At 34.2% G+C, this 14,905-nt stretch overlaps 1 protein-coding gene across 2 annotated transcripts; it reads left to right on the top strand.

Moving 5' to 3' along the window:
* Positions 1-8,005: 8,005 nt before the first annotated feature.
* LOC145069022 (putative metal-nicotianamine transporter YSL7) lies at positions 8,006-10,856 on the top strand. Of its 2 annotated transcripts, none has more exons than XM_079015999.1 (6): positions 8,006-8,324; positions 8,417-8,580; positions 8,741-8,838; positions 9,024-9,158; positions 9,251-9,440; positions 9,676-10,856. In XM_079015999.1, exons 1-6 carry the CDS (start codon positions 8,027-8,029, stop codon positions 10,777-10,779), a joined length of 1,989 nt encoding a protein of 662 aa, XP_078872125.1. In that variant the 5' UTR covers positions 8,006-8,026; the 3' UTR covers positions 10,780-10,856. The 2 variants fall into 2 exon arrangements, with proteins under 2 accessions (XP_078872125.1, XP_078872126.1); XM_079016000.1 differs by having other exon boundaries at positions 8,025-8,324; positions 9,024-9,112; positions 9,322-9,440.
* Positions 10,857-14,905: the final 4,049 nt, after the last annotated feature.

Here is a 14,905-nt window from a genome sequence, read left to right as displayed (position 1 = left end):
TTTGAGATTCATTGAACTTTTCAATGGCATGTTTAAATCTCGACATGCCCCTCGATTTGTGACTGGGATGCCGACGATCACAAAACAAGGTGCGAATAACCATGCAAACTTACATGGTGCCCCCAATGTTACAGTCACCTATTCGATGTGTCGGTTAACCACACACGCTCTACCAAACTATGACAAACATTGAGTTACCCTTTGCTACCTTTTCTTAGAACCATTTAGTGTGCCGGTTAACCACACGCGCTCCACTAACGTCTTCACAAGGGCACAAAGTGTAATTTCATGGAATTGCATCAATTCACTTTTGCCTAAAGTAACTAAGATTGGGAATTTTGTAAAAACATTTAGCTACTATATACTTCATTATACTTTTAATGGAAAGGGTTTGCCCTATCCTACCCGTTCGGCTAACGACCCTCCACCAATCAAGGAAGCGGTGGGTGAGAGTGGACACCCATTAAACGACCATTTTATAGGCCATAACCTTATACCCCCCTTATAGATCGGCTTCGTGAATGAGGCCTACTAACGGTAAGACTAGCATTTAAGTTATACATATATAATATTATACTTTTAATGTTATACATAGTATAAGGGTGTGTTTTACACTTTTAAAATACTAGGTGGTTTAATTTTATAAATTACACTTTTAATTTAATTAAATAAATACCATATCATTATGGATTTATTAACTCTCTTTTAATTATACAATTAGTTAATTTAATAAAACCATAAGGGTGTAATTTGAATTTTTCAAAATTAGGGTTTTAGAATTTACACTTTTTCAAAATTAAACCTTTTAATCAAACAATTTGACTTCCAAAACTTGAGGACAAGTTTTGAAACTTTTCAAAACATAATCAAGAACATTCTAGATCAAATTACAAATAATAATAATTAACCAATTAATTAGTAATTATCTAAATATGACCTAATTCAATTTCTTGCAAGATAATCTATCAAATAATTCAAATAAATCAAGTTTATCACATAAGGAAATGATTATCTAATTAATTTGACAATTATCTTTTATTTTGATAAGGATATATTTTAAATTAAATAATTAATTTAATCTAATCCCTTAAATCCCCTAGATTTCGAAATTATGGGATAGGATAAATCAAAATCTTTAATTACCAAATTTAAACATTTAAAGGATAATTACAATATATGTCATTATCCAAATCCCTAAAATTTAGTATCTAACCTTGGGAAGGAGGCAATTTCAAAATCCAAGGGTTGGATAACCTTAGATTTCAAAATCTTGGAGGCTTAGGAAATGGTTTAAAACCTTATCAAAAAATTCGCCAACTAGGGTTTTGCAACCCTAATTGTGAAAATTACCAAGCCCTAGGGTTTACTAGCTATAAAACCTAATATGTCAAGTTCATACATTTGAATAAAGCTAATTGAAAACAAAAACCAATGGCTCTGATACCACTCATGGGTTTTATACAAGCAATCATATGTGTTCATGCAACCCTAGAGTTGGATCTATGTTTTCATTATTAGTTATACAACTTTATGAACACAAAATGAAACCTGGCATGCTACTATTATTTTCTAAATTCATATATAAAAATAGAATACATACCTTTTGTTGTTATATAGAAATAACAACTAGTTCCTGAATTTCCTTAGCTCTTGAAAGCAAGTACCACAAGTGTAGTACCTCTAATGGCTCATAAACACATTAGTTGAAAGGATGAATATGGGAGAAAGGAGAGAAGGGTATCTTGCCCTAGATTTCGTCCCTTTTAGGGTTTCCCAAAGCTTGGACGAAATCTTAGTGCCTTAAGGTGCTATTTATACTTAAGGCTAACTAGGGTTTCAAGGTGTAAACCCTAATCCCTTAGCTTACGGGCCTAAGCAAGTCCATGGACTCCTTTCCTTAAGCCCTTGGACGAAAACTCCTAGATCCTTCTAGGATTTTCGTTCAAGCCTTAATAAAGGTGATCCAATGGCCCAAAGCCTCAACTATTGAATAATTACAAAATAGCCCCTGCACTTTCAATCAGTTCCTTTAATCCCAAAATTAATTCTAAATTAATTTCTAATTAAATACTAATTAATAATATGATTCCAAATTAATATATTATTCATATAATATATTAAAAAATCATATTTATACCCTAATTTATTATTCTTAACAATAAACCAGCCTCTCTCCTCAATAATCATCCTGTCTAGTCACCAGTGTGAAGGCAACCCAAAAGGACCATGCACAATCGGGTCAAGTATATACCAAAATAGTTATGGACTTAGACATTAATCCAACACATGCAACCCGATAAACCTTGGATCTATGTTTTCTTTATTATACATGCAAATATTCAATATTCCAAGGTTTCTTCCTAACTAGCATAATATGAAGTATATACAATATAATAATCTAGTAGAATGACATACCTTTTGATGGATCTTGAAGTCTTGAATCTTTAAGAGCTTAGTGCCCCAAGTGTTGCACCTCAAATGGTTCACACAACACCAAAAACCCTTGGAATAACTTGAGAAGAAGAATACTTAAGTTCACTCTTATGAAATCGGATTTGCCTTCTTGTATACTATACTCTAGTGCCCATTTCATGAACTAGAGACCTCTTTATATAGTGTGGGGAATTAGGGTTACATTCATGTAAACCCTAATACCCATGACCTTTCATTTCCATAGGATCCATGGGTTAAAAACTCCATGGACTATCCATGAAAGCTTAGCCCAACCTAAATGAACTTGGACCATCCTATATATATAAGATACCATATTTAATAAGTTCCTTTTTGATCACTAAATTAATTCTTGATCAATAGTAATTAAATAATATGATAATATATTAATATATTAGAACTTATAATATATTAATATAAATCGTAAGTATCCTTTTTCTCATTTTGTCTATTCAGTTGTTCCGATGCCATGCAACCAAAATAGACCATGCTACTCTCAGGTCGAATACATACCAATAATAGTTATGGGCTTAGACATCAAATCCAACAGTCTCCCACTTGGATAAGTCTAAAACTATTATTGCGTATGACTCCAAGATCCCGACTAGCAATCGAAGCTCTTAAAGCCACTGTCGAACTCTGACCCAGTCAAATGACTTGTCCATTGGATAAGGGATCATATATTCTTCCATTCTAGATATCATATGGAATAGGACATGGATTATAATCATTCTCTCTGTCCATTTGTTGTTTCCCGATTTATGATTTATGACGACTGACTAATTGAACAAATCAAATCAGTCCTGGCTTGGCCAAGCACTTAGGGGTGTCATCACTAAATCATCGAGGGGGCCACAAATATCGCTTTTATCCCTCCAAGGGTAAAAGGAATGGATAAACTTCGACTTATATGCTTGTTCTACTACTTGTTGAATCATACACAAAAGGCACGTTTTATAACATCGAGTTACCAATGTGTTTTCGTGCAATCAATGTATAACCAACTCATAGTCAACAACTCATATCTCTAGGTTTGAAGAATATAAGATATTATTGTCTCATGATTCACTTGTGATAAAATCCATGAAGTGATTCAAATGAGTGTGGGTTGACTCCAATACTCGAATCTCATTCCAGGAGCACTCATGAACACTGCAGCCACTTTGTCCTAGACAAACTACAAACCATTCATGACAGTCTTGCCTCAATACCTACTTCCAAAGTATGATTGATTGTGGATAGTTTGAATAACCTAGTTATTCGGGAAGTCAAAACATGCAAAGTGAAACACAAGAATAATCAAATCCAATATGGTCTTAGAACTTATGAATATAAATAAAACACCTTTTATTTATCACCATGTTGATTACACATTATTCATTGTATAAGTTTCGAATAATCAGCTTAATACTTGAATATGGGATTTAGACCAGGAAGTCTGCGAGGGCCTGGGCTTTGATGCTAGTTTGGGGGTGGTAATGGATATCATGTTCACCTAATTCCATGGCCCACTTGGCCAGGCACCCAGACTTTTCCGACCTTATCAACACTTGCTTTATCGGGTAACTAGTCAGAACATCCACCTTGTAGGCTTGAAAATACCTCTGTAGCCGTCTAACAGTGTATACCAGGGCAAGGACCAACTTCCCTAAGGACAAGTAATTGTCCTCTGGTCCTTGTAAGGCCCTACTAACAAAATGGATGGGGACCTACTTGCCTTCCCTCTCCATCACTAACACAGAGGAGATAACTTCTTTGGAAGCTGCTAAATACATCTATAATGTCTCCCCTGGTAGCGGACAGGCGAGAGCCGGTAGTTGGTGTAATGCATCTTTTAGTTGTTGCAATGCAGCATCTGCTTTTTCTGTCCATTTGAACTTCTTTTTTTTAGGCACCCTTTGAGTGTTTGGTATAGAGGAAGCGCCTTTTTTGCAGATTTGGCAATGAATCTTCCCAATGCCGTCAACCTACCATTAATATCCTGTACACCCTTGAGGCCGTGGGGAGTTTTCGAATCAAGGAACTCCTGGATTTTGGTGGGATTGGGCATAATTCATTCCTTGGATATCTGATACCCAAGGAATTGCCCTTCCTCTACCCCAAAAGTGCGCTTAGCTGCGTTTAACTTCATCTGCGCTTTAGCTAGCGTTTTGAAAGCTTCTTCCACATCGTGGAGCAATGTTTCTTCATTGAAACTCTTAACTACCATGTCATCGACATATATTTTGATATTCCTACCAATTTGATCGGTGAATATCTTGTCCATTAGCCTCTGATATGTAGCACCCACATTTTTTAGCCCAAACGGCATTTTTCTAGTAGCAAAAAGTGCCCTTCTCAGTGTGGAAGACAGTTTTTGCCTTGTCCTCTCGTTTCATCTGTACCTGATGGTAGCCCTTGTATACATTAAGGAAACACTTGATCTGAAAAAACCATCAAGCGATTGGACTTTCTGATCAATCTCTGGGATAGGATAATAATCCTTTGGACAGTCGTTATTAAGATCTGAGTAATCAGTGCATATTCGCCATGACCCATTAGCTTTCTTTACCATGACATGATTTTCTATCCATGAGGGGAACATTACCTCCTTGAGTATGCCAAACATTCACCAGATCGGCCACTTCTGCGTTTATATCCCTGTTTTGATCTTCTGCCTGACCCCTCTTCTTTTGTTTAACAAGATTGCTTCCAAGCGTGATATTAAGGCTGTGTTCTATAACTTGTCGATCAACGCCTGTCAGATCTATTGGTTTCAAGGGAAAAATGGTGGAGTATTGCTTCAGGAGTGCTACCAGTTGCGCCCTGGTTTCGTCTAATAGGTGAGTGCCAATTCACACGAGTTGTTCTGGATATTCCATGTTTATTTGGTGTTGTTCGGTGGAACATCCCTCCTTCGACTTCTTCGATGCTCGCACCAACTCGGGAGCAGCTATGATTTGGTGGAAATACTACGCACTGGTGTTTGCAGCGATGATTGACGCTGATCCCTGACACGTTCTAAATTTGACTATGCCATGGATCGTCGATGGCACGAAGTGTAGTAAGGAGATGGCCAATCGTCCAAGCAGAATATTGTGTTCTGCTGGATACCGGATCACGGAGAATTCGATTGTTCTTGTGATTTAGTCCCTCTCGTCATGACTGGCCAACGTTAAGGGAAGCCGAATAGTGCTTAATAGCTACAAACTATGTCCGGTGAACCCTACCAATGGCCCACCAGTTGAGGGCTATAGCCCTTCCTTCCACACATCTGGTAGTTGCCTGAAGCAATGCTCATAGAATATATTAGATGAGCTATAATTGACGATGTATATTCGATAGATTTTCGTGTTATGAATGAATCCATATATGAGGAGTACGTATTGCGAATCCCAGTTCAATGGTCTGGGATCGCTGCTCGAAAAACTAATATTTAGTAGATTTCTCGAGAGTACTTCTATCTCGTCCTCCACTTGGTGAGTTGTGTTTCTCTTACGAAACTTAGAGATAGTGAGTACCTCCGTACTGTCATACGAGGCTTCTGCAACAGATCGAGATGCGATATCGTTGTCTGAGGCAGTGAACCATCCAACGACAATTGCCGAAGACTGCTCTGGAGTACTGGCTTTGCTATTTCTGCCGTAATTGGTGGGACCTGTGCCATTAGCACCTGAAATGGGCCTGTGTTCTATACTCGCAGTGACGGTCGTTGTTTACCGTTGGTATTCTGAAAAGATCTCCCACTATAGTCGTAGATGTTGTTGGGTTTAAATCCCTCTTTTGCAGAGGACTAACGTCGTTTATTGGCTATATCACTATGAGGATACGTCCGAATGGTGCCAAATGTTGTGACATGCTCTTCATGGGATGGGATGTTGGATAATGGATCAGACCTCGAAATTTTCCTGAGAACACAACACAGAAGAATCGTTAAAGGACAACCGGGTGTTCTCCCGGGACGTCACTCCGACGATCAAGTTAGCTTTCTTAGAGAGAGTGTAGGGTAAATTGTGTGAGGAAGAAGATGGATCCCTTCCTTGAGATGGAAGAAAACTTTTTATACGTGTTACTAACAGATTGTGAGGACCCTGCCCAATGAGTGTGAGATGTGGCCTGCTCTTACTGGAAGAATTATGCCCACGCTAACTAACTGCCAGGTGACGTCACTTCTGGGCATCTCCTAAGCTTTTTGTCACGTCCTAATTGGGCGTGTGTGAATGAGAAGATCATGAGGAATATTGTTTCCTCGTGAAGGGAAACGAACTGTCACCCCGGTGCTGGATCACTTAGGCCAAGACCGAGTCTTGGCCAAGTTCTATCGTGATAACGTCTCGTTTATGCTTTTCGTCAAATTTAACGTGGTCATACAAGGTAACATATATATATATATATATATATATATATATATATATATATATATATATATATATATATGTGTGTGTGTGTGTGTGGGGGGGGGGGGGGTTGGTAACAATAATATATACAACCGTCTTCACCACCACTAACTCTGTCATCACCATCACCTCCTTCACAACATCCACCACCACCACCTGCAACACCAACAACACTATTGTCATCACTAGCGGTCTGCTGCCAGTAGTTTGGTCACAACAACTACCACTACCATCTCCACACCACTACAATCACCATCTCAATGAGCACCACCCGCCTCCGACATCACCACCATCTTTTACTATCATCTAGAAATCAATATGCTTAATGGTATAAGTACATCTAGTTTGTTTGATTAGTATCATTAATTATCAATGTGGTTTAATATATTTATATAACTACAGACAAAAAGAACAAAACAATTTTTTTTATAAATAGTACTAAAAACATGTAAAAAACAATTTTTTTATAAATAGTACTAAAAGCATATAAAATAAAACTTTTAATCCACATTTTATTTCACATTTTAAATATTGAAAAACAACTGCCACCTTGTATATGTCAAAGGCGGATTGATTGTTGTATAAGGTGTTATTTATAAAGAAAATAAGAAGAATAACATGTGGGTACCTCTAATTTCCCTTTATATTGTTTCCTTTTTTTCCGAAAATGCAAAATCCATCATGTAGATTGTGTGATTAATTATATTCCGGAAATAAGTTACTATAAGTAAGATATATGATATATTAATTTCATATATAAATTTAGAAATACTTGTATACGAAGTCATCCGATCCGGATAAAAAAACTGATTTTATATATTAATCATCAATTTTTATGTTGAAGTTTTATTCAAATCCAAATCATCTTAATTTTTTTATAGTAAAAGAATCGTATTTCCAATTTTAATTTTAAATAATAAATTGCTGCTATAATGGAGAAAAAGGAGGTCAAACATACACGTACTCTCAACAAACTCCTGATTGGAAGCGGGATTCTGATTTCCTTTTTCTAATCCAATAAGGAATCTCCCCTCTTGGCTCTTTCTCTCTATAGTCTATATATACACAGACTGAAAGATTTAATTACCTCAGAATCCAGAAGAACCTTACACTCCTACACAATGGCGTCGACGACAAAAACCGACGAAGATAATCCCAGCGTCACTGAAGTTGATCATGAATCTGATGAAGCAGCAGCCATGGAACGAGTGTTTTCAAATACGGAGGTTCCGTCATGGAGAAACCAGATAACCTTTCGAGCAATCATCACGAGTTTCATCCTTTCCATCGTCTTCAACTTTATTGTTTGCAAGCTGAACCTCACCACCGGAATAATCCCCTCGCTAAACGTCGCCGCCGGTCTTCTTGGGTTCTTCATCCTAAAAACATGGACGACTTTGCTGAATAAATTCGGCCTTCTGAAACATTCTTTTACAAGACAAGAGAATACAGTGATTCAAACTTGCGTTGTGGCTTCTTCAGGAATCGCTTTCAGTAGTACGTTTCTTAATTTCTTCCTTATTAAATTAATAGCAATTTCTTTATATATCTACAGTTTCATTGATTCTAACTTCCATGGAAACAAACAGGTGGAACTGCAAGTTATTTGTTAGGAATGAGTTCAATGGTAGCGTCTCAGTTGGAGACAGGGAACACGCCGATTAATGTGAAGAAACTCTCCCCAGGGTGGATGATTGCTTATCTCTTTGTTGTCAGCTTTGTTGGCCTCTTCTCCATTGTTCCTTTACGCAGGGTATGAAACTTATAACTATTAATTAACTACTCATCAAGATCTTTCTTTAAATATGTGGATTCCATCATAGATATATGATTCCCTGTGTCTAGATGATGATTGTTTAACAGTTTTACGAATTTAATTTGATTTGCTTGTTTAAATATGTTGTGTTGTGTAGATGATGATCATGAAGTTAAAGCTCACGTATCCTAGTGGAACGGCTACTGCATACCTTATCAACAGCTTTCATACTCCCAAAGGTGCAAAGTTAGCAAAGTAAGCAATTCGATTATCTTGAAGCTTTTACGTATATTATATTTCTTCCTTAACTTGTATATATGTATGTGCATACATCATACATGTATAAGTGTGCGTATATCATGCATGCATACGTATAATAAAAATTGTGCATTATGTGTCCTAATATTTCTAATATCAAATATTTTAAACTCTCAACACAGGAGGCAAGTCTCAGTGCTATTCAAATCCTTCTCGTTTAGTTTCGTATGGGCGTTTTTCCAGTGGTTTTTTGCAGCCGGTGATGACTGTGGATTCGCCAGCTTCCCCACCTTTGGTCTCAAAGCGTATGCCCAAAGGTTAGTACTTTGTTTTTACATCCAAAAATTTTGTTTTCTTAATTTCTTTATGTATTTTTTTAATAAATGTGAATATTGAATGTTTTTTGCAGATTCTATTTTGATTTCTCATCAACATATGTTGGTGTGGGAATGATATGTCCTTATATGGTTAACATTTCATTACTCATTGGTGCAATCATGTCATGGGGCATCATGTGGCCACTCATTGAAGCCAAGAAAGGAATTTGGTATTCAGCTAATTTATCAGAAGGCAGTCTTCATGGCATTCAAGGTTATAGGGTATGTAACACATAGCAACTCAAAACATAACTATTTTATAAATAGAGTTGATTCATATTACACCACAACTTTTTTGTCATACACAACAATAACTTGTTTTTATTTGCATATTATACAATCTTTCTAAAGCATAAATTGTTGTGTATGATAAAAATTGATATCCCTCCTAAGTTGTTGGTTTTTCTTAATATTGTAGATACCAGTTAATCTCGTTAGCCTTTTATTTTTTTCACAGGTATTTCTTGCAGTTGCAACAATGCTCGGGGACGGATTATTCCACGTTGTATACATGGCAATCGTGATGCTATTTACCATAATCAAAACCGGATCAAAAAAAGTCGAATCTTTACCTCAAGACGAAAATAGATCACAACTTACTTTCGATGAACAAAAACGAAACGAGTACTTCACTAAAGACCAAATTTCAACATTCACAGCACTAGGAGGCTACATAACCCTAGCAATAATCTCAATATTCATCATCCCTAATTTCATCTTCCCTCAAATAAAGTGGTACCACATGTTAGTAGCATACATCATTGCCCCAATTCTAGCCTTTTGCAACGCATACGGATGTGGTCTCACCGATTGGTCACTTGCGTCAAACTATGGAAAACTTGCGATCCTTATATTCAGCGGGTGGGCTGGAATGGGTCACGGAGGAATCATCGCGGGTCTAGCCGCATGTGGTGTGATGATGAACATTGTCTCAACAGCTTCAGACTTAATGCAAGATTTCAAGACTGGATACCTCACTCTATCATCACCTAGATCAATGTTTTTTAGTCAAGTTATTGGAACTGCTATGGGGTGTGTTATGTCACCATTGGTGTTTTGGTTTTTTTATCGGGCTTATTCTGTGGGTGACCCGGATGGGTCTTACCCGGCTCCATATGGTGCTCTTTATCGTGGGATTGCGGTTCTTGGAGTTGAAGGATTGGGTGCACTTCCGCATAACTGTTTGAAGCTTTCGATTTGGTTTTTTGTTGGCGCCATTTTGGTGAATCTTTTGACTGTGGTTTTGAAGAGGTATGAGAAAAGGTTTGGGGTTTATAGGTTTATTCCGAGTCCGATGTGCATGGCGATTCCGTTTTATCTTGGGGCGTATTTTGCGATTGATATGTGTATTGGGAGTTTGATTCTTTTTGTGTGGGAGAAGAAGAATAAGAAGGCGGCTAAAGAGTTGGCTCCGGCGGTGGCTTCAGGGATGATTTGTGGTGACTCGTTGTGGGGTATACCGGCGGCAGTATTGGCTATGGCGGGTGTTAAGGCTCCGATCTGCATGAAGTTTCTTTCGGCTTCTGTTAACAAGAGAGTAGATGGATTTTTGGGTAGTTGATTTGTTTTGTTTATGAAAAGATTTCTTCGTAGATATTTAAAAGATTTTAGTTGGTTTTTGGTTGCTATTATTAATGGATACTCGTTTTCTTTGGTTTATAGCTATATCTCGTGTGTTTTAATGTTTCTTCTGACTTCATAGCTGAATCTCAACCCATGAATATAAACATGATAACAGCATCTCTAATTCTAATTCTAATTGTAAACCTATAATCAAAATTATTCTAATCTATCATTTCATTAATTTTACTTAAATGATATATCCCATATTAGTTTTTTTTTTTTTTTTTTTTTTTTTTTTTTTTTTTTTTTTGTAAGTAGTTTATGATTATCTATTTAAAATGTTTCATAAAGTTCTCATTTAATTACTTATTTTGTAAACCGTATGTCATATTTTAAATAACTACAAATACTATAATACATTAATTGAAAAAATATATTACAATACATCATTCAAAAAACTAATACAATATTCTTTATATATATATATATATATATATATATATATATATATATATATATATATATATATATATTACCTTATAAAACATTTTTAGTCAAATGCTGAATTTTAAGTCGTACAAATCATGGATATTGGTTTGGTTAATATTTTGCACTACCATTTGCCTATTATCAAGATAAGAATGAAGATTTATCCCTATTATCAAGGTGTTTTGACTTGGCTCATTCCTTATCTATGACATTTCTCTATATTTTGCAGTTTCTGTTCATAAATCTTGGATATATATATATATATATATATATATATATATATATATATATATATATATATATATATATATATATATATATATATATATCGCCACCATTTGTCTTGGTCATCATGACTAACGTTTCCAGTGTTGAATCCATCTTTCAGCATTCAACCATCACTGCACCATATCCTTCATATTCGACTTATGGTTACCATATCTACATTAGAAAACCCTTATTCTCCACCATTTGCCTCAATAACTGGCCTCCTCCGCCAGTATTTCCTATAATCCCTACCTCAAACTGGTGCTCCCTTATTCTCTCAGCCCCACCACCATTGCACCACCAGTGAACCATCGCCCATCTGAAAACCCTAGAGACATCCGTCTCTAACACTACTCAACCCTCTCTTAAAACCCTAGACACAACATTTATTGTCGTCTCTTCTAACCAACTCCCATCTTCTTCTCTCTAAACACTCTAACCCTAATCTTAGCCACCAACAATAAACACTGTTGATATTCTTCTTTGCCACCACATATGTTGTTGTTCTTTTACTCACACACATGTCACATTGAGTTGTCATTGATTTGGATTCGGAACTCTACCCCCTGGAAACGCCCTCAAGGTAAGCTTTTACATAAGATTTCCATCACATACATTCTTCTGCACCTTATTTGACATTCACTTTGTCTGGATACTTTAAATAATTATATGTTTTCTTACTGAAATCCTAAATCAATCATATTTCTTAATTAATATTCACTTTTTCTAAGATCTTTGAGACCAAAAGTGACACAGATTTCACTAATCTAGGAACTCAAGCACAAAGAAGGGCCTTTCTATTTGGTATCTGCCATGTAAGGTTTATAACCTCAGTAAAAATTCCAATTGAGTTCAGTTTTTACTGATTTGACTTTTTTGTTTATTTTGGTTGTTGAATTTTTAATCACTTTGTTATTTTTTTCTATTTGTTGTTACGTGTTCCAATGTAATATATTTCAATGTGTTTATTATGGTTGCTAAAGGTTTCATTCTGGTTTTTTTGATTTTTGTTGTATTATTTGATTTAAGTTTTACTATCTTGAGTTGATTGGGTTTGTATAGACATGGTCAAATACATGGAAATAGTAGTGATTATATTGGAATGTCCAACATGATTTTAAGGGAGGTAATATTCGGTTAAATATTGATTTTCATTTTAATTTAATAATGTAACACATTGTTTTATAGCAGATGATTTCAATTGATTTCGATCTATAGTAAAAGGTTCAAAACAATGATATATGCTTCAAAAGACCTATTGTGTGGAAAACTAAAGGTAAAATATGTTTTTTTTTAATTACTTTTGTGGACTGTGGTTGAACATCCTGCTATGAGTTCAAAACCAAACTATCCACATCTCTTAATCCCTTTTATTTTGGTTACTTTAATAATTATCAACCCTGGAGGCGAATAATGACATTCATTTAATCGTTATTTATTTTGCAACAAAATGTTGCAACTTTCTTTCTTATGTCTACTTTTTTAACTCAAAATAACAATGAACTTTTTATTTCTTTGACATGTAATATTTATGAAAAGTTATAGAAGCGTGACACTGATTTCTTTTTACCAATTGGTTTGAAACTCATCATCTACAAACTTAAACTTGTGGGAGTGTATATATATGTCCAGTTGTTTGATTATATGTGTGAATGTGAATTGCATTTTTTTTGGTTCTTTTTTTTCCTGTGGAAATGGAAGTTCAAAGAAAGTGGAATGAATGTATCTTTGCAACCAAAGAAAGTACCATGGAGCATATGGAAATTATCAGTTTTGGGTAAGGCATCGGTATTTGATCTTTTAATTCTTATGTTTGGAACCTAGAATGACCATATATAAATTGATGACATTCCAAATATGATAATTTATTTATTTATTTTTTTATAATATTTTTACAGGTTGATGGTTTATTGACGAAGAAGATATGTCTAACAAAAGTATGTACAGTGTAAATATTATACTTTTTTTTAATGTATCTGTATATTAAAATTGTAAAAACGAGTCATAAATAGTTGTACCATTCCATATTATGTGTCTTCCTACTTTTAAAATTTTAAATAATTTGTAGCCAACTATCAAAAAAGTTATCATCACTAGAAACACAGATTATGAAACATCTTTCCTAGAATTAAATTCAAAATAAGAAACTTAGTTTTGTTATGTGTAAATGTCAAAATCGTATTTACATTTTATAGATTATCTATAACCAAAATTTACTAACCGGTTTACGATTCTTAACATTTTACAATTTTTTCTTGAATTTTACTTTTGTAATATGTAAAGTAAAAATACAAATAAAAAATGATACAAGGTCATAAATATTATTGACATAAAATAATAATAAAAAAACTAGAAACCAAAGAATAAAAACCATAAAAAGCAACAATTTAGTTCTTACAAAAAATGAAAAAACGTAAAATTTTTAGTTTGGTTTTCGATATAATAAAAATGAATAGAACCAAATTATGCATATTAGAAAAATTCAAATAAATTTCCTACAAAATTTATGGATTTAGGTAATTTGGAACACCGGTAACTAATTATATAGTTATATAATTTGGAACACCTGTAACTAATTATATAATCTGTTTGATTGTGGTGGTTTTCATATGGTTATGAACATTAGTATTAGGTTTAGTATTACGAGTAAACTCTAAAAAAAACTAATAGCCTCTATAAATTAATTTTTGAAAAAAATTATATTCACTTGTCGCTTAGCATGGGAAAACGGCTAGTATATATATATATATATATATATATATATATATATATATATATATATATATATATATATATATATAAGGGCAAATACCATAAAAGGCACAACGTTTTCACACGTAATTGAGAAAAAAACTTATAATAAAATGGGACGTAGGTTTATCACTCTAGTCTATTTAACGATTTTTATGGTTAACTCTGTTAAATGTTTCGTAAAATCAATCCTAAAAGTTCAAATTTGGTCTCTGTAGTTTGCAAACAATTACACCACATGTCCAAAACTTGGTTTTATGTTTTTTAATTTTTTTTTTTTAGTTAAAACTAAACTTGTTTTTATATTTTATCATTTTTTTTATATTTTATTTTTATATTTTTAGTTTGTTCGTTTTTTTTAACGTTTTGTTTTTCGTCAATTTGATAACTTCTTTTGATATTTTTCAAAAAGTGTAAAGTGTATGAATATTTTTTTTATATATTTGTTTCGTATTTTTTTGATTTTTTTTTCGCATTTTTGTTATGCTTTGTTTTTCGTCAATTTGATTATTTCTTTTGATGATTTCTAAATAGTTTAAAGTGTATGAATATATTAGAGTATATTATATTTTTGGTGTTTGAAAATTTAAAAAAAAACAAAAAACAAAAATAGATAA

The sequence above is a fragment of the Lactuca serriola genome, chromosome 8 (assembly GCF_051521515.1).
Source record: "Lactuca serriola cultivar US96UC23 chromosome 8, Lser_US96UC23_V15, whole genome shotgun sequence".
NCBI lineage: Eukaryota > Viridiplantae > Streptophyta > Magnoliopsida > Asterales > Asteraceae > Lactuca > Lactuca serriola.
This window is presented reverse-complemented; position numbering and strand designations above follow the sequence as displayed.